At 35.9% G+C, this 21,918-nt stretch overlaps 1 protein-coding gene across 2 annotated transcripts; it reads left to right on the top strand.

Annotated features, from left to right (window-relative positions):
- Positions 1-2: 2 nt before the first annotated feature.
- On the top strand, positions 3-18,555 carry Crag (DENN domain-containing protein Crag). 2 transcript variants are annotated; one of them, XM_075303052.1, is made up of 16 exons: positions 3-935; positions 985-1,531; positions 1,592-1,742; positions 1,810-1,911; positions 1,973-2,142; positions 2,637-2,850; positions 2,904-3,059; positions 3,132-3,296; positions 3,366-3,600; positions 3,662-4,877; positions 4,942-5,241; positions 9,618-9,704; positions 10,073-10,454; positions 10,517-10,942; positions 11,003-11,181; positions 18,015-18,555. In XM_075303052.1, exons 1-16 carry the CDS (start codon positions 635-637, stop codon positions 18,331-18,333), a joined length of 4,950 nt encoding a protein of 1,649 aa, XP_075159167.1. In that variant the 5' UTR covers positions 3-634; the 3' UTR covers positions 18,334-18,555. The 2 variants fall into 2 exon arrangements, with proteins under 2 accessions (XP_075159167.1, XP_075159168.1); XM_075303053.1 differs by lacking the exon at positions 9,618-9,704.
- Positions 18,556-21,918: the final 3,363 nt, after the last annotated feature.

The raw sequence follows: 21,918 nt of genomic DNA, 5'->3' as shown, positions 1-21,918 counted from the left end.
CACTATTACACTATTTTGAGTTATTATAGCCTTTCAGCCTTTCTTAAAAAATAAGGTGTTTTAATAAAAATGGTTTAAAGTAATCAGAACTAGTTGGATTTACTTTAAGAAACAGCGGGAACTAGTTCCTATTGGAATATTGCGCAACACTAATAAGTATTTGTAAAATTTTGATCCACGGGCTCCACAAGATCCATCCACAGGCAAAAAAATACAATGCAGAAAAAATAGGAATACATAAACAAAGGCAGGCAGATTTAACAAACGGAAACGAATAATTTCCATTTAAGGAGAATCTGGACGCAGCTTTTGCTGTTTTTATTCACGCAACATAACATAAGTGAAAAAATAGGGAGTAACATACTATTGAATCATCAAAGCAACTTTGAGACATTCAACGAACTGAGATTAGTGGGGAAACAAGCAGAACTTGTTTTATTGCAGAACTTCATTCCTTAAAGCCTTCGATGGTTTTCTTTTGTCATTCATGAGTTGTACTCAACTGTCAAGGACATTATACAATTCATCTTTATTTGTGTTTGTTGTAAATTTGTAACTATTGGACATATATTTGCTACGAATACATACATATGTAAGTCAGTGTGTGCAACTGCAATTGCTCTGATAAGTTGCTATGGAAGACCGTCGAATTGCGGATTATTTTGTAGTGGCAGGCATGCCAAAACAGCCACAGCTATTACAGGAGAGTAATTTTAAAGAATCGGGTCATTTACGAGCTGCGAGTTCTATAGAGCCAATTACAGATATAGGAGTGTTTTTTCCACTATTGGGCGAAGAAGTGCCTGAAGGTTATGAAGTATTGGAATCAACACCTTCCGGTCTGCCGGCTAATTTGAACTTTGGTTCATTGAGATCCACAGAATGCTTCATATACTACAGACGTGGCAAAGACCGTCCACCCTTAGTGGACATAGGTAGGAAACAAAAATGGTTAAAAAACAAAACTAACATATTCTCTTTCAGGTGTTTTGTACGAAGGTCACGAACGTATCATGCCCGATGCGGAAATTGTTGCTGAGACACCTGGTGGGCGTATAGCAAATGTTAATAATTCGTCAGCCAAGACGTTTCTAACATATCGTCGTGCCCCACCTGATATGCCATGCAACGAGCTTGTGGTTACGGATCTGTGCGTCATCATTCGAAGCAAAGGTGAAAAAGCACCACATGCCTTTTGTTTAATTTATAAGTCCCTCAACAAAGCCTTTACGGGTAGCGACGTTTATTTGTGCTACAAAAAATCCATGTACCGTCCAAAACACATCAGTTATAAGCCGGAGATTTTACTTCGTTACCCTGCAGAGGATCATAATGATTTTCCTCTTAACTTGTGTCCAAGCGTACCACTGTTTTGCCTGCCAATGGGAGCCTCTTTGGAAGCATGGCCCCATGTTGGGCAGAATAAAAAACGAAAACCTACAGCTCCAGTATTTTCAACTTTCGTATTAACGGTCAACGATGGCACCTACAAAGTTTACGGATCCGCATTAACATTTTACGAAGATTTTGAGTAAGATTCCTCATAATAAATGTGCGTATTTATCTTCTAATTATTAATTCCACCAAACAGTGCATCCCAATTATCCGAACAACAAAGCGAGTTGCTTGGATGGAACGAAGAATTTGGCCAAAAGCATTCGTTACATATCATTAAGTCCATATGCCTTTTATCTCATTATCCCTTTGGTGATACATTCGATAAATGGCTCAAATATTTACATGTAAGAATTGGTTATTTTTGAGGAATCTGTAGTCTCATTTCACAGAGTTTATTTTACTTATTCATAGCGTATGGTTGTATGTGGTGAAAATTTACCGATTCCAGTTGAACGTTATATAACACAATTATTAGACGAAGTTCCATTTCCTGCTCCAAGCATACATTTACAGGTGAATAGTGGTAGTCATAGTAGCATTTGCGAAAATAATTACGTCTACATATGTTTTATAGTTATCAAGCGAATCAAATGATCGTATACTACTGACTCAACCTGAGGATTCACCTTTGCCCCGCAGTGGTGCTGGTTTTCATATGTTATTGCAGAATTTGGGTACAGAGAACTGTTTGCTTGTATTGCTACTCGCATTAACGGAACAAAAAATACTCATTCATTCATTAAGGTAAGTTTGTTCGCCACGGAAGAAAGCTATTACATTTTGTAGCATTTAAAAGTGTCGTAAGTAATTCACATTTACGATTCGATTAAAGACTAAAATTTAAAAGTTTTCAAACAAATTAGTTGCAAGCTGCACGGTGTGCGATTTCTTGGTTCATTGCGTCTATATTGACATGTTTTTAAGACTTTAGCTTTAAATCTTTAAAATGGCCTGATTGTTAGGCATGCGTGGTTTATATGAAGATCGATCATGGCCACTGCTACATTTATCGCTATAATGATTTATAATGCGTAGACATTTTGTTCACATAGAGACGGTTGTGACTTCCCAACCAAATATTAAACGCATGAGCTTTTCATCTCTGCAACACATTTCAAATTTCTCAGACTCATACACTTTTGTTAGCTTGCAAAAACAAAATGGCCCTCTTTTCTTATTAAAAAAATCTTATTGATCTCCTGCTGATAACTTCATCCTGTACTTCTATATAAATTTAGACCAGCAACATTAACCGCTGTCGCAGAGTCCATTGTTTCATTACTGTTTCCATTTAAATGGCAATGCCCCTATATCCCATTGTGCCCACTTGGACTAGCTGAAGTTCTTCATGCACCGGTTCCATATTTAATTGGAGTAGATTCACGATTCTTCGATTTGTATGAGCCACCAACAGATGTTACATGCATAGATTTGGATACAAATAACATTAGTGTAAGTAGGACATTTTTATTTAAATATTTTTACTATGGTCATAATATTTATAGCTCTGTGAATCGCAAAAACATTTGAATATTAAACTATTGCCAAAACGTGCTGCTCGCATTTTGAGCCAAACTTTAGATAGCCTGGAGGCATTAAAACCCTTAAATATCGATTGTAACAATAGTCTGGATAGAGACTTGCGAAGACGAAGACGCGAGGTAATTTTTCTTTAAATTTACAAGCCCATTGTAGATTTGAATTTAACCATATATTTGTTTCTCTTTTGGCAGCAACATTTGGAGCAGCGCATACAGGAAGCTTTCTTACTGTTTATGGCATCAATTTTGCGTGGATATCGAGATTATTTAGTACCTATTTCGAAAGCGCCATCGGTAGGAGCCACTGACCCCAGTGCCTTATTTCAGCTCAAACCATTTTTACGTTCAAGAGATAAGGTATAAAAATTTACATTAAATTTGGAAATTCTAGTAGCTGCTTGATATTTACAAAATTTCTTTTTGTAGGCTTATCATAAATTTTTTGAATTACTTATGAAAACACAAATGTTCATACGGTTCATCGAAGAGAGGTCATTTGTTTCGGATGGCGATCACGGATTAACTTTCTTCGATGAATGTGCAGAAAAAGTAGGTTCATATGATGATACACCCTCAGATGTACGTTTAGTTGATTGGGAAACTGGCCAAAGTAGTGAGCGAACAAAATATATATTTCCACCGGATGTGGGACCGTCCAAAGGTATTTTTCAGCATGCGCATGATTTCTTGGCACGCACATTGTGAGATTATTTTTATTACAGATAATACCGCTCCTGAGCCAGCTTATAACTACGATAGCTTTACTTTAGATCCAAGCCTATTAAAATCATCAAACAAATCAACATTGACAAACTTAATACAACAACAAATCAATGGTTGTTTGGCTCCTGGTTCACCAATTGCCCGTCGTACCAAACATGAAATAAAATTATCACAGAAAATGGCACGTCGATGTCTAAATCATCCAGAACTATGGTCAAAATATTTATTAGCAACATGTTATTCGTTGTACTTTTTGATTCTGCCCGCCATGGTCCTGGACAGTAGGAGATCGGGAAAAGAGCACGAGACTCTTAGGGATGCATACAATATATTATTAAAGGCCAGCAAAATCAAAGTTAACTGCGATGAGTTTTGCTATCGAATAATGATGCAATTGTGTGGCACCTATAATATGCCAGTATTGGCAGTACGTCTTCATTATCTTATGAAGAGGTCAGGTGTTCAACCTAATGCCCTTACATATGGTTTCTATAATCGCTGTGTTTTGGAATCTGAATGGCCCAGCGACAGTACGACTCAAAGTCAATTACGCTGGAATCGCATCAAGAATGTTGTCTTGGGGGCTGCCCATTTCAAAAGGGCTGGTAAATTGAGAGCATCTAAGAAGCCACTGTCAGCTTCTTATGACAATAACCTAAGTACATTGGAAAGTGTGGATGGGACTTCTAGAACAAGTTTGGAATCGTCGAACTCGTCGCAACACCTTGCAGTAACAAGTGGAGCAGTTGATAGTTATGGGGTTAATATTTTGGATTTTTCTGCTTTTGATAAATTGAGAACAAAACTGGGCAGTATTGTCCGTCAATCGACTGGTTCACAGGATGCAACGGACGATGTCATATCGAGTGCTGGATTGTTGATACCGGGTGACTCCAAATATCCTGCTGGAACAACACATTCTAGTATTAAATCCCACGTTGCATCTAATGCACAAATGGTGGGCAGCGATGTGACGAAAATTCCAATATCAAATAGTGGAATTTTTGGAGGTGATACTGATCTTTTAAATAAACTACAAAGACAGAATACAGCAACTGAATCGCATAATAAAAAAATAATGAATATTGGTGGTGGTGATGACGATGAAGAAAACGATATTTGCCAACAAACACACATTGATGTAAGCGGTTCACAAGAGGAGTTAGAGGACAACATAGAGCATGATTTGACCAAAGAAATACAAAGCCCCACAAAGTAAGTGTACCTTTTTTTAAAAACACAAAACCCAAAAAAAAAAATGACCCTTTATATTTTGTAGAATATCGCCACGAACCCCGGTTACACAAAATGATCCTCTAGGAGCTTTAAATGAAGATGAACATCCGTCCATTCCAACGACAACCACGTCCATACAAGATCAATCGTCCGAAATTACATCATCTTATAATAACAACACCATGTATAGTGATAAACCAATTTTGTTCAAAGGCCAACGAAGTGCCACATTCGATGAGTCCACACAACTAAACAAAAATATGCATCGCTCGGAAACAATGCCAGGTTCAAGTGTTGCTTCTAGTTTAGCCAATCTGGGTTCATCATTCAAACTAAACTTTGGGTAAGTATCAAGCCATTCATAAAATTAAACAAATTCCATCGACATAATTGGTGAGATACGATACGATATCGTTTTAGCTGTTTTACGTTTCACGTTACTTGGCCAAATATGAAGGTATCCCTTTGATGAAACACTATTATTCCATAAATTTCAAAATTACTCGATTGGATTATACTTATGTAGATACTTGAGTCAATTATTTCGTATGGAACTGTTCATTTTCATTTCAGAAGCACCAATCATTTTAGAAACAACAAATAATGTTTGTTGTGAATATGATTTCTACACTCATGTTTTGTTTTTATTGCTAAGACTTTTTTAATTACAATCACGTTATGACGCTTTCTATTTTGATGAATTGACTTTAAAGGTACTGTAAAGGTAGATAGTTAAGTTTTAAGAAATATTGTGCTTTTAGTTCTAGTTAGGTTCATCCATCCCTATATTTCAATTGACAAAAAATTTCAAACTAAAAGAAATATTCTCTTGAAACTTAGCTCAAAGACCTTTTATTGCAATAGGTAGCCTTGTATTGCATATATACCATATATCGATCCAAATAAACTTCATTTGAACTGCCTCCCGAAAGCCTATTTTTCATGCAGTGTGCTCGAAATTCTGTAGTAATTTGCATTCGATTTCTGGGGATCTTCCAACTACAATGAGCTACATTTTATGGATTTTTTACAACTGTATAATTATAGAATATATATCAACACTTCGAATATATATATATATATATATATATATATATATATATATATATATATATATATATATATATATATATATATATATATATATATATATATATATATATATATATATATATATATATATATATATATATATATATATATATATATATATATATATATATATATATATATATATATATATATATATATATATATATATATATATATATATATATATATATATATATATATATATATATATATATATATATATATATATATATATATATATATATATATATATATATATATATATATATATATATATATATATATATATATATATATATATATATATATATATATATATATATATATATATATATATATATATATATATATATATATATATATATATATATATATATATATATATATATATATATATATATATATATATATATATATATATATATATATATATATATATATATATATATATATACATATATATATATATATATATATATATATATATATATATATATATATATATATATATATATATATATATATATATATATATATATATATATATATATATATATATATATATATATATATATATATATATATATATATATATATATATATATATATATATATATATATATATATATATATATATATATATATATATATATATATATATATATATTTACTGATTACGTCTTTAGATGTTGCAACCCAATTTTTAGTTTGTTGTTATCTTCCACATCCCTAACAGGTGCGTCGTACTTTTGAGACATAAGGTGGGTATTATGTCAGTATTTCGCTGTGAGAATCATCATTTTTCCAAGACTTTTTTTTTTATTTTGTTTGGACTGGAAACACATAAATTTTTCGATTTGATTCTTTTGGTTCGAATTAGTCCAGCCAAGTCTCGCCGAGAAAAGGCATGTTTCATTAAATTTTTGCACTTTTGTTGTGGTTTTTTTGATTTCAGCTTAAAACCATACATTGACTAAACTACAAGTGTAGCTTAACCAACAGAGGAAAATAATGTTAGTCAAATTTATTTGGGCAAAGCCCTATAGACTGCAAGATGGTTGGATGGACGCACGTTTCGGAATTACCACATTCCTCATCAGTATCCTCTACTTGCAGCAAAACTATCAACCAATTATCAGAATAAATTCAGGCAGTTCATTAAACCCAACAATGAACCACATTTGAACCCTCCGAAAAAAGGTTTTACATGATAGCCGGCTTATGCCGAAATAAATTCATCATCAATTTGAGTGCAGTTGGCACTTTTATTTTTAATTTTTTCAGTTAAACTCGGTACCAGTATATAAACTGTACTGATTCAGTCTGCTAAATTCCAACTTTCCTATTTCTTTAGTTCAGTTTCAATCACCATCAACTCTCTTAATATCAGCACTACCTTTAACAGATTCGCTTTTCCTCTTGCCAACCCATAATCGCACTTGTCGCATTATATGTACTCATGGGTTTCTTCCCTTTCACAGCAGTTCGATTTTTAGAGCATTACTAGATTGATTGGTTGTATCACTTCACTTTAGTAGATATTGAAATGATTCTGGGAAAGATGGGAGCAGCAAGACACCTATGATATATGGTCAATGAAACTTTTATTCCCAAAAATTTAGACGCCATAAACTTCTCAAGTAGTTTTTTGCGTTTTTGCACGCTTTGGGCCGAATTCGTTATGACCAATTATCATTGAATCATTTGAAAGTGCCCAGCAAAAAAAGCGTCGGCAAAAAAGTAGTGAAAATGTTCTTTTTGGATCCGGAAGTGGTGCAAAATTGGCGCAGAAGCGATGCATTTAACATGAGCTTGTCATAGGACGGATGTCCACCATTTCAACAGCCGTTGAACTGAATTTGAATCACTTCTTAAGGTGTGCTGTTTTGGATGAGAATTAAGAAATTTTGTAATATTTTAATAAATAAATAATTTTTAAAAATTTTTTATGATTTTAATGCATTTAACACATGTCTGAAATGTTTAACATCAAATGTTTTCAAAAATTCTCAATTTTTCTAGAAAGTATTTAGCATTTTTTTCGGCAAAATTTTAATAATTTGTACCATTTTATTAATTTTTAATCTGTTTTTAACCCATTTGAAGGGAGCCACCGTGGTGCAATGGTTAGCATGCCCGCCTTGCATACACAAGGTCGTGGGTTCGATTCCTGCTACGACCAAACACCAAAAAGTTTATCAGCGGTGGATTATCCCACCTCAGTAATGCTGGTGACATTTCTGAGGGTTTCAAAGCTTCTCTAAGTGGTTTCACTGGAATGTGGAACGCCGTTCGGACTCGGCTATAAAAAGGAGGTCCCTTGTCATTGAGCTTAACATGGAATCGGGCAGCACTCAGTGATAAGAGAGAAGTTCACCACTGTGGTATCACAATGGACTGAATAGTCTAAGTGAGCCTGATACATCGGGCTGCCACATAACCTAACCTAACCTAACCCATTTGAAACAAAAAATTTTAATTTTCCTATTAAAAATATGAAAAAAGCGATTTATAAAAGGAATGACTCAATTGAACATCCTCTGCAGTTAAAATAAAGAACATCTTTGGGAGGACATTTTTGGAAGTGCTTTTAAAGTTGTGCCTTTAGAAGAACTTCCAATTTTTTTGCTGGGTGCTTTAGTCATGCATAAAGAAGATGACTGATTCGATTTGTGGCCGGTGTGCCGAGTTCACCACTTGTTCACATGTCTGTTACATTTACATCCGGTCGCACTTCCATTGCATAAATAAAGAAGGCTTTATCGACACCAACAAAGAAGCCATAAATATTGCTAAATAGCACATTCACCCCCTGGAGAATAGTGGCGAAACTCACCCATTAACAAAACAGCTATTAATCTAAATCCGGATAATGTAAACAGTGACATTAAAACAGGCTATCATAATAATCGGAATGAGGAATAATGATTTTCAAATCAGTTTCCCCAAGCTACTTCAACAACAAATATCGATTGGAATTTGGAATAAATTAATGTTTCAACCATTGTCACATATCAACATAAAAACTTGGATTTTTTGGGTGAGTTTTATGCTCCGGGAAAAGTTAACACACAACTCACACTTAAATATTCGTGAATGATATGATATATAAGTTCAATTGTGAGTTTTTTAGGGTTTTCGCCGCTAACAACCTCTTTGCAGACTTCCTAGTGTTCACAGTTTCCGGTGTACATTTCATTATGCCGAAACTAAATTCTTTCTCAACATATCTTCTACAATAACAAAAATTGCTCCGCTCAAAATGCTACAAGTCATATATTTTTTGCTACAAGTATTAAATGTATACAAGTGAATTTTCCTATTACCAAGGATGTCCTGGTATCCTTTTTCAATTTTTTTCCTTAGCATATTCTTTTTCCAAATTTCAGAAAAGAAGTCAACCTTACCTTTTCCGTCTTCAGTATTGTGGAATTTCTTATTTTGACATAACATAATAGAATTGTATGTACCTCAGTCAAGTACTATACATAGGTCTTCATCAAAATTGGGTAGACGTGTTTTTATTCCTTTCCATTTTACTTTTTTTATCCTATCATTCAACTGTATGAATGTCTTTGTTTTATTTTTTTTATAAACCTACCAAATTTTGTAAAAATTTGTTCATAGACGTTATTCACCTGCACGCATGTCCACCTTTAAGAAAGACTTGAAATTGCCCACCAATATTATTGAAAATATTGCTCAAAATATGAGGTAAGTGCTGCGACTATTGCCAAATGTTAAGGGCTGTATTTAACGTAGCCATTAGTAGTTGTTTTGTATAATTACATTTCTGTTTGGTTTATTGTGTTCTAATATACAACAAAAAAACAAAAATTATATTAAATTATGTAAGGTGATAACTAAATGCATAATTCATGTATGGTGATGGTTGTGGTTGTGGTGGGTACAACATTTGAATTTAAATTTCAGGTCACATATCACTAATTCTACATACTTACATATTTTACTTCATACATTTATCCTGGCTTTTTCTTAGAAGTCTTTTATTTGTTATTATATATAAATTTAATTTCACAACCATGAACTTACCGGTTTTACTATTCTGTTGCATTTTGTAGTCCAAGTTTTAGCGGAAAAAAGTCCAACGAAATTATACAAGGAAGCTTAAGTAGCATTAAACATGCTGCCACTTCCATTACTCGAAAGTTTGATGAAATTAAGGGTGCCATATCGGCCAATACAACACCGGTAAAATCAAGTATGTCAGCACAAACGTATATCGACAGCGGCACAAATGAAGAAGACCTAGCTATCCATGAAGATGGGGTATTAAAAATACGTAGAGTTTCCAGCGACTTAGAGCATCCATGGGGAAGATTAAGTGAATCTCGTAAATCGAGTTATAATAATTTAGTACCGTTGGGGGAGAACACATCTACAATGAACTTAACTACAGCCCTCCAGGCATTGCCGGAAAATCTGTATACACCTCCACAAGATGTAAACCATTTTCACTTTATTATATGTTTAAAATCTAATATTTACTATTTCATCCTATTAAGGGCCCTGATGGTATAAATGATTGTGATGTTCTGATACAAATGACTTCATGTTCTCAATGCCACAATTGTTCGGTCCTGCTGTATGACGAAGAAATTATGGCCTTGTGGTCTGCTGAGGATTCCAATTTAAATACCTCATGTCATGCTTGTAAAAAGTTTACCGTTCCATTTTTAAGCGTCCGCTTGATTATCAAGGATGCCAAGAAGGAAGAGAGCAATAAAAAGTCGGAAACACTAACTATACCATATTTGAATCCTTTAGTTTTACGCAAGGAATTGGAAAATATTCTAACGCAAGATGGCGATTTAGCATTACTAAAACCTAGTTTTGTAGAAGAACATCCCATTATATATTGGAATTTACTGTGGATAATGGAACGCATAGAAAGTAAAACACATCTGCCCGATTTATGTTCACCCTCAATGGTATGATATTTATCAAAATAATTTGGATATACTTTGAAAAGTATTTTCTCTTTTTTGCAGGATGACAGAGACATTGATCCCTTGAGTAAGGTTAAAAATGTTAAAATTCAATGTCTATGGGATAATTTACAACTTCACAGTGAGGCTGGTTTACCTATGTATATTTTATATAGGCAAACTCAACCTACAAGTCCACTCATCAAAGCCTTGCTCACTGACCAAGCTCAATTAAATAAAAGGTACGTTTTTTTTTGTTAAGATTTGGAAAATTTCTTTTTTAGGTTAATTTAAAAGTCTACAATTTTTGATCAAATGAACACCGACCCTTCAACTTTTCGATACCAGTTTTGTAGCATAATTTGTCACTTGCTTTAAAGAAGGCCTCAACTTCGACAGAAAATAGTTTTGGAGAACCAGATCTAGAGAAAACGTTAGTTCGATGTCCAATTCATGAATATTGACCAACATTTTCGCTAGGGCGCGTTGTTTTGTGTAGTAAAATTCAATTTTCTTTAAATGCGGTCGTATTCTAATTTGACGAGTTCGTCTTTCATACGACCCACAAATTATCCTTTCTTTTTCAAGGTAGTCAAATATTTGTAAATTGTTTGCAGGTGATTTCCCAACTACATCACTCAATTTAAAACTACTGTCACTTAATATTGTTTCTCTTTTTTGTGAAAACCTCTATTGCGTCTTCGGAAGTAGTTTTAACGAAGCATACCAATCCTTGGTAGTTGTTTTTCCTGAGGTTGTCCCAGAAAATTGATAACATATATAATATAATTCATGAAATTTTCTCCCTTTTGTATACATACTGTGACATCTGTGTAACATGCCGCATCAAAATACTATTAAAGACCTAATCCCACGGCAGCGGGTTCTTTGTACCGGATTGACCCGATGGGCCCTACTCATCGGCCAGCGGCTGCCACACCAGTGTGCGTGTGGTTTCGTCCGTATTTTTGTGTTTGAGGAGGTGCATCCCGCAGAGCCTTCTCCATTTGCTGTTGGTCCGACCCGGTATAGAGGAAAACCCCGGACTATGGGACTGTTTGGTCTGCCGAAACCTGATTCACAACCGTTCGGTTTCAGTGGGGTGTAAACGGTACTTGGACTTGGGCACTTCCGGAACTGCTCTGGCTTACATCGCTGCAGGAGTATAGTCATACTGACCACTTGGCTGGATACTGTGCCAACGACAGCAGCAGACTATGCGAACCCCCCGAAATTTACCGCACAACAATATTCTCCGGCGCAGCATCTTACACCCAATATTGTTGTACCAGATTCAGATAGTGAATCGTTTTTGCAATTTAATTGCAACGAACTCCGAGGTAAGATTAGTGAGATCGTGGACTTTATGAATCGGAAAAGGGTCATGGTCACGGCGATCCAGGAAACTAAGCTGAATGCCTCCCCATAGTTATCACCACTCACCATTAATCGACCTTTCGACTTCATAACATCTGAACGCCGGACGTATATCAACCAAAAGAAAGCCAACTGGGAAGGTTTCAGAGAACATACAGAGGTCCAACTTCCCTAGAATCAGGGAACTGAATCTAGAGATTAGTAAGATAGTCGACGAGCACAAGCGGAGCACTTGGTTAGAGCACTTGAAGCAATGTAACTTAGGCACAGGAACAGGTAAATTGTGGTCAACAGTGAGAGCCCTCTCGAACCCCACCACAAGGGATGATGGGTTCGGAGTCACCTTTGGCGGCGTGACGGTGACTGATCCGAAGAGATGCGCCAGATTTTTCAACCGACAGGACGCTCGACATCCTGAGAGTGATAGAGCAAAAAGAAGAGCCACTCGTGCCATTCGTGGTCTCCGAGCCGATAATACTTCACTACTATATTTACTATAGCCGAAGTTACCAATGTAATCAACAGCACGAAACCATCTATGGCGCTGGGCCCCGACGGAATCTCTATGCTAATGCTGAAGCATCTGTGAACACTGGGAGTTGAGTATTTGACCAGACTCCTTCATTTATCCTTGGAATAACTCATTATAACAAATGTCTTGAAAATGGGTAGGGTAATGCCACTACTGAAGCGAGGCAAAGACGCGAGTAAAGGTGAATCGTACAGACCGAAATGACTTCTCTCGCCAGTAGCCAAGATACTTGAGGCACTATTCCTCCCCTGCCTTGTGGAAAATTTTCCAGTTGCTAATTATTAATATGTATTCCGCAAAGTACACAGTACGACCACGGCTTGCATGCCATTTCAGCATACATTAATAGAGGACTCATAGGACGTTCCTCGCGGCGCTTGACCTATCGAAGGCATTCGATAGGTCAACCATGGCCGACTCTTCGAGGACATCGAGATTACGTCCCTACCGGCAGGAACCAAAACTTGGGATTTAAATTATATGTAAGGGTGCCGTAGAGTGAAACATGGTGTTTCTCCATGGCGTTTTCGTTTCGCAATAAATATGTTGCCTTGGTGTTACACTACTTTTTCCCTCATTGTATTTTCGCCCAAATGATAGTGTAATTCCAAAGTTATTATTAATTCATAACATTTTGAGGGATACAGGATCCAAAATCACACTGTCATATCCTTCATATGTGGCAATCTATTTCGAGAATGTTGCACCTTTTTTCCAAATCGAAATCGCCATAAGTTAGCGTCACAAAATAGAATGTAGAAAAAACATATTTTTGGAGGTTTCAAAGTAAAAAGTAAATGGTATTGCATTATATCTTATGGACCCATATCTCTTTTTACATTCCTCCGAATTCCTTCCTAATTGGAGGATGAGATGAAAATAAAAAAATTCGGCGACAAATAAGGAATAAATGTGCACATTGTTATTGGTGAAAGTAAATGGTTTTGAAATGGTATGCACTGACAGAAAGTCACCCTTTGCAGGCTCAATGGACGATTTTTTCGAGTGGAAGACTTCATAATTCACTATTCTTACAAGGTGGTCCAGAAGCGTTATGTTGTCACGGAATGGTACGATAATGGGTTGATCACAATCCCTAGGATATCGATCTAGCATGTGCACTTTATATATGGTTCTTTGCCAAGCTAGGATGCTCACTCCCGAACTCGGCTATGACCAATTTTTGTTTAACTTTTATTGGAGTTGCATTAGTCCTAAATATTCAAAACATGTTAATTATATGTAAATTTACTACAAATTAGGAACAACTCGAACTAAAACTAATATATTTACTATTCCTATATGGCGAAAACAATGTAAAAAACAAGTGAAAAATGTTTTACGATTGCAATTTACCAATCGAAAAAATTGTCGATCAAAAAACCTCGATATCGACTCCCGAGATCCGAAAAATTTAGATTTCGATCAAAAGTTCTCGATATCGAATGCCGTGATTAGCCCCCTGTTCTCGGAGCTCGACCACCGCCCATAACACCGGAGGAGAGAGAACTCTCACGGCAGACTAGTGCAGCCGCCTCAGTTCCTACATATCAGTCATTGATATCAGCGTAGCTGACGTGTGTCCCATCTGTTATCAAGGCCCCCCACGACACTCGTCACATTTTCGCTTGCCCAGCTAAACCAACTCGTCTCACCACCAGATCACTCTGGACACATCCTATCCTTTTCGCAGAGTTCCTTGATCTGGATACTAACTGAAGTACCAAAGCGTAGAACAAAGTGGATGAAACTACATTAAAACCCATTACAACAACAACTCGTAAATATCGGATTTATGGATCGACAACTCTTGGTTTTTGCAACACAATAATGTATCATCGCATATATCTCCCCAGCCTTGTGGACAATTTTCCATCTGCCAACCATCAACATGGATTCCGTAAAGTGCATAGCACATTCTCGGGCAAAGTGTACAGGCTTTCCGCAATTAACAGAAGCACTATGCTTCTTGCCTTTACTGATATTTCTCTTTGAAACTGCATTTCATGTGCGTCCCTCTTCCTTTGCCTGTCTGGCTTGGCCTTCTTCTACAATTTTTATCCTTAGCACTGATGGGCTCGCTAAAGTCTCCTGTTTCTAACATCTCAAAAGATGTTGGCAAGCTATACAACAATAAAATCGTTGAAAGGTCGTCGCCAACTGTAACATTTATTTCGTTTAATTTCGCAAGATTACCAAGGCAATCATTTAATGCCAATGCTACTCTATTCAGAAGGAAACTAAGAAAATGAGCTTTGCCTTCCGCGCTTGCCCTTTTTGACTGGAAATTTGACTCCAATATTGTCCAAATCTCTGTTGACGTCGCACACTCAGTAGTCAGCCTCAACTCCGATGGCGTTACAGATGTCACCTTCGAGTTGTTTTCCGACAAGAAAAAACAAGTGGACGGCGAGTACTTTAGGCTTGGTTTATTCTTTATTAAATACAAATACATTAAATTTATTTCTTAAACAAAAATAGAATATTTACTTAGTCGGTTAACACACTCCTTCTAACTCAAGGCACAATCTGCTTCTGAGAACATTAATGATTACTCTTACAAATGATCACTTCCATTACCTCAGTTGATAAATTACAGTGTTTACAACTCAATTCACGACAAAGTACGTTACTCGCCGATATTGACATCCTCTCCCCCGTGAGTCGATTCCGTAGGTTGAGATTCACCACTTTCTTCCACGTCTAATACAGCTAACTTGTTTACTGGCCTCCTGAGGAGTCCGTTTGCCGTGCGAATTTCGGCCGATCTAGCAACCCCATCCTTTCCATGAATAAAGTGGACCACACGACCTCTCCTCCACTTCGACCTAGGCTCATTATCATCACAGACAAGCACGAGGCAGCCAATATGAATGGGTTTGGCTGGACGAAACCATTTCGATCGTCTTGTCAACTCTGGGAGATACTCCTTAATCCATCGCTTCCACAATCCATTTTTAAAATTCTGTAACAATCTCCATTGTTTTCGAGAGGAACAGGCTCGGTGATCATATTCTCCCGGAGTTTGCGTCGAGCTGCTACATCCAAGGAGAAAATGGTTAGGAGTTAATGGTTCTGGCTCATCTGGAGTAACAGGCAGGTGCGTCAATGGCCTCTAATTAATAATGTTTTCCATTTCCACGAGGAGGGAATATAGCGTGTCTATACGTGGTGAATGTTCTTTCAATACGACCCCTAAAGATCGTTTTACTGACTGCACTAAGCGTTCCCATGACCCTCCTGCCGACGGATTGGATGGCGTATTGCATTTCCATTTTATTCCTAATGGCACAAGTTTAGACTGCATAACTCCATAGTCTAGAAATCCCACCTCACCTGATAACTCCTTAGAAAGACCAACAAAGTTAGTACCATTATCACTCCGGATTTGCATAGGTACCCCTCTTCTATTAATGAAGTTTCTGATACATAGTATACAGGCGTCACTAGAGTTATTGTGATTGTTAAGCATGTGAACAATGCAACCCATCTCTTCTGGCGTTGCCGCCTGATTGTTACATCTAAGGGCCCAAAATAGTCCAAGCCCACGTAGGTAAAAGGCCGTATGTTTTGGAAGTTGGCCCATTATTGGCTGTTGTGGCGCCGCCTTTCTAATCTTACATTTGGTGCATTTCGATGTTACCTTATTAACGGCCGACCGAAGGGCTGGAACCCAATACCTTTGCCTGATCTCATTAATTACAGTACTGGTGTTTCCATGATGAAATTTGCAGTGATACCAATTTATCATGATATGGGTGAAATTGTGGTTTTTGGGAAGGATACATGGCTTTCGTGCTTCATACGTTATCGCGACTGCATTATCCAACCGTCCTTGCACACGCATTAACCCTTCTTCATCCAGAAATGGGCATAAAGATATTATATCACTTGATCTGTCAACTAGCAATCTCTTTTCCAGGCATTTGTATTCCAAGTGGAAAGGTGACTTCTGGACAAAACGGCATAATATCTTTTCAGCCCAATTCTCTTCTTCAATTTTGAGGTCGCCTCTTATCTTCGTCTTCGAAACATTAGCATTATTAATGAACCGAAGGGCCCATGCCATAGTTCTTTTGAGTCTTCTAAAGTTGGAGAACCGAGAAAAATCAACAATTACACCGTCCTCTGCGACTGCAGTCAGCACATAGTACTTTGATCTCAACTCTGAAGAATCATGCTCATTGTTGACTATTTCCATAATTGGCCAAGTATTTTCTGGTTCTAGTAGAAAGGAGGGTCCATTTTTCCAACGATTTTCGGGATTATACGTTTTCAACGGCCAAGTGGCGTCATCGGCTGGATTCATTGTTCCTGGTACCCATTTCCATTCATCTGGCACAGAACCTTCCAGTATTTCACCTACACGGTTCGCAACATATTACTTATATTTCCTGGCTTGAAGCTCTAAGCGAGGAACGGATTTGCAACAAATGTCTTTCCACAAATAAACAATACATTGTATCCATCATTTCTCTTTATACGTCAATATGCGACAACAGCCATCGCTAGTTCGCTAGCATCGCTAAAGATATTTAATTCTTTAAAAGAATTATTAAAATCATGACAGTAGCATCTTGGTATTCTAAAGTCCTTTACCTTTTTCATTTCACGCCACCAATCAATCCACCTATCATACAGCTCATCAGGGAGATAATCATCCCATCCCATACCAAACCTCCATAATGACTGCATGAATATTTTCCCCGTCACCATGATATTAGCCACATATCCAAATGGATCGAATGTAGACATAACAATGCTTAATGCTTCTCTTTTGGTCGGTTTCCTCCGTAGTTCAACTACATCACTAGCCGCACGATGGTATTTCAAAATAAAGATGAACTCGTCAGTGGAAGGGTTCCATTGCAGGCCCAGAATTCTTTCCACTTTGTCGCCCGATACATCCACCATAGCGACCGGCGACTCTTCAAAGTTTTGCATGACCTGTTCGGAATTGGACACTATTTTGCATAATTCGAAACCTGTTTTTTTTTATGAATATTTTGGACTTCTTTGACGATTGCTATAGCTTCAGAATCGGACTTATGCAATTAGGCTAATATTATGCTCAATTCTTCAACGATCGTCATCAAATTTTGAAACTTTCGACTTTATTGCTTGCTTTCTAAGTTGTTTTTGTTTTTTTTTTTTTTAATTTTTCAGTGTCATCCAACAGATTGTTACATCCATACGTTGCAATGACCTGTTAATGCCAGTAAAAAAATTAGCAAACGAACGCTATAAACTTCAACACAAAGGTGTAGATCGATCTCTGTCTATATACCGTGATATACTTTTCCTGGCTTTGACGGCTATTGGTCGCTCCAATGTGGATTTGGCAACATTCCATCGGGAATATGCAGCAGTGTTCGACAAATTAAGCGAAAAGGAATGTAATATGTATTACCGCAATCAAGATTTGCCACCATCTGCGGCAACAATTTTCTGTCGCGCTTATTTTAAACCTTTAAGTATTCCTTGACGAGAACAGCATTTGATGCAGCAACATTTTTCCAGAGAATATTTCATTAACAAGAAGACATAATGCAATAAACGAGAAAGACAAAACAAACTAAATGTGGCAATCATCAGACAACACTTAAAAAGATTTAATATACTTAGTACTAACAACATTTAGTAGATTAGTATTCAATAAATATCTATGTATACATAGAATATGCATACATACTTTATATAGGTGTAATGTTTTTGTTTTTATTTTTTTTTTTTTTTTTGTTTTTCAATTTATGCAAACGTAGAAGATAGCACACAACATGTTTTCTTTGTACTACTTTAAAACATTTTGATTTAATGTATTAATTATTACACTTAACAAATTGTTATAAAATAACTTTTTCCTCTGTTTTCACACATAAAGAATAAACACGACAATTTATTATGAGACAATATGTTTGTATAAAAAAAAATATATCAATAATCGAGAAATGTGCGACATTTGTATGTATGTAGAAATCTTGTATAGTCTTTTAACATTCTTAAAACAGAAAAACTACAATACAAAGATCTTATGTATTTTTTATCTCTTATTAATCATATGCCTTATTAATGTTAATTCTACAGTAATCGGTCGTATCATGTAAACCTTTTAGAGTTTTTATAACAAATGAAAATATTAACAATTTCATGTGTACATTATTGCAAACACATATAATACGTTCACGTTTCTATTATGTATTACTGTTTACTTCATTTCATTTCACTTGCATTATTTCTTTTTTGGAACTACATTTTATTTTTAGCACTCTTATTGTATGATCATCAAGAGGACGATATTCTCGTAATAAAAATAAGAATGATAAACACAATAAACGGAAACGTTTCAACATAAAAACAAGTTTGGTTTTTATTGATGACCAAAATCTTATTGATATTAGGCTGGTTGGCTGAAAGCGATAACTCACAACTATTCTATTTGGAGAGCCATTAAGACAAATCTGCCATAATGGAACCACAGAAATAAATATCATCAAAAATTTTCGTAATATAATTAATTTTTTAATCAAATAAAAAATTAAAGTCAGTTAAAGGTAAGTACTATGTTCGCTTTTCCCGTTGAAATTTTCGTGGTTACTTTATTAAAACAGTTCAATATAAAGCAGACAAATTAACTCAATTGATGCGTAGTTTCTTGTTCCTCTAGATTTCGGCAAGACTTTACAGGAATAAGTTTGTTTTCATTTATAATTTTGTTTATTTAAGGAAAAGTAATCGCGAAAATACCTACCCTAAGAACGGTATAATTAAAAAAAAAGTTTTTGTTCAATCGGACAAATGACTCATAGTTCAGTAATGTTTGAGCCTTAAAAATGATTGTTTAAACTTTTGAATACTAACAGGTTGGCTGATAAGTCCCCGGTCTGACACATAGATGGCGTCGCTAGTATTAAATGCATATTATTTTTATATAGTACCAACCCTCAAATGATTCGTGTCAAAATTTGACGTCTGTGAGTCAATTAGTTTGTTAGATAGAGCGTCTTTTGTGAAGCAACTTTTGTAATTGTGAAAAAAAATGGAAAAAAAGGAATTTCGTGTTTTGATAAAATATTGTTTTCTGAAGGGAAAAAATACGGTGGAAGCAAAAACTTGGCTTGATAATGAGTTTCCGGACTCTGCCCCAGGGAAGTCAACAATAATTGATTGGTATGCAAAATTCAAGCGAGGTGAAATGAGCACGGAGGACGGTGAACGCAGTGGACGCCCGAAAGAGGTGGTTACCGACGAAAACATCAACAAAATCCACAAAATGATTTTGAATGACAGTAAAATGAAGTTGATCGAGATAGCAGATGCCTTAAAGATATCAAAGGAACGAGTTGGTCATATCACTCATCAATATTCGCGAGCTCACATTTGACCAAAAACTGAGCCTTGTGTGCAGCTGTTAACTCGTAATACACCCGAGTTTTTCCGTCGATATGTGACAATGGATGAATCATGGCTCCATCACTACACTCCTGAGTCCAATCGACTGTCGGCTGAGTGGACAGCGACCGGTGAACCGTCTCCGAAGCGTGGAAAGACTCAAAAGTCCGCTGGCAAAGTAATGGCCTCTGTTTTTTGGGATGCGCATGGAATAATTTTTATCGATTATCTTGATAATGGAAAAACCATCAACAGTGACTATTATATGGCGTTATTGGAGCGTTTGAAGATCGAAATCGCGGCAAAACGGCCCCATATGAAGAAGAAAAAATGTTGTTCCACCAAGACAACGCACCGTGCCACAAGTCATTGAGATCGATGGCAAAAAATCATGAATTGGGCTTCGAATTGCTTCCCCACCCACCGTATTCTCCAGATCTGGCCCCCAGTGACTTTTTCTTGTTCTCAGACCTCAAAAGGATGCTCTCAGGGAAAAAATTTGGCTGCAATGAAGAGGTGATCGCCGAAACTGAGGTCTATTTTGAGGCAAAACCGAGGGAGTACTACCAAAATGGTATCAAAAAATTGGAAGGTCGTTATAATCGTTGCATCGCTCTTTAAGGAAACTATGTTGAATAATAAAAACGAATTTTGACAAAAAAATGTGATTTTCTTTGTTAGACCGGGGACTTATCAGCCAACCTGTTATATCAGTAGAAAGACTTATCTATTACACTTCTCGAGCATTATTATTATTGAGTGAGCAATCTTTAACCCATTTCCTGCCATTGCACTATGGGCGAAATCATGATTTTAGCGGCAAAAAATACTTCCCACCAAGTTAGCTTCAAAAAATTTGGTGAGTAGATTTGTAGTTATAAAAAAATATTTTTTAGAAAAATTTTTTAGAGTAATTGCTATAAATACCTCGAAAAATAGTGTTATATGTTTTTGCATCATTCAGCAAAGTTGTAGCTCTTGACTAGGCAAACAAAAATGCTGAATATGTCGAAAAAATTACAAATTTCCACCGATTTTTTTTTTTTTGGGTTTTCCTACTACAGCTCATGAACTATTGAACATTTTACCAAACAATCAAGGTAAGAAATTTAGCATATATATATTTATAAACAACTTTCTAGTTCACACAAAGTTCATACGATTACTCCTGTTTTGCAATTTTAGTCGTTTTTTTTTTTGTAATCCAAGCCTCTTACAACGTTTAGTGACTTTCCGAGTAAATTGATGTTTTTCGTTTTCATTTCTGTTTTGTTTTATTTTTTGTTTGTTTGTTTTTTTTTTAATTATGGTATGTGTAGGTTCTTGTAAACAAGAAATAAAGGGTGATTTGTTAAGAGCTTGATAACTTTTTTTTAAAAAAAAACGCATAAAATTTGCAAAATCTCATCGGTTCTTTATTTGAAACGTTAGATTGGTCCATGACATTTACTTTTTGAAGATAATTTCATTTAAATGTTGACCGCGGCTGCGTCTTAGGTGGTCCATTCGGAAAGTCCAATTTTGGGCAACTTTTTCGAGCATTTCGGCCGGAATAGCCCGAATTTCTTCGGAAATGTTGTCTTCCAAAGCTGGAATAGTTGCTGGCTTATTTCTGTAGACTTTAGACTTGACGTAGCCCCACAAAAAATAGTCTAAAGGCGTCAAATCGCATGATCTTGGT

This window comes from Haematobia irritans, chromosome 3, assembly GCF_050003625.1.
Source record: "Haematobia irritans isolate KBUSLIRL chromosome 3, ASM5000362v1, whole genome shotgun sequence".
In the NCBI taxonomy this organism is placed as follows: domain Eukaryota; kingdom Metazoa; phylum Arthropoda; class Insecta; order Diptera; family Muscidae; genus Haematobia; species Haematobia irritans.
Note: the sequence above shows the minus strand (reverse complement) of the source record. Positions and strands in the feature narration are given on the sequence as shown.

Coding starts and splice junctions, on each gene's coding strand:
- Crag (XM_075303052.1), top strand. CDS start 635: ATGGAAGACCGTCGAATTGCGGATTATTTTGTAGTGGCAGGCATGCCA. Junction 3,060..3,131: donor TGCGAAGACGAAGACGCGAG/GTAATTTTTCTT, acceptor CTCTTTTGGCAG/CAACATTTGGAGCAGCGCAT. Junction 5,242..9,617: donor TCATTCAAACTAAACTTTGG/GTAAGTATCAAG, acceptor ATTTGTTCATAG/ACGTTATTCACCTGCACGCA.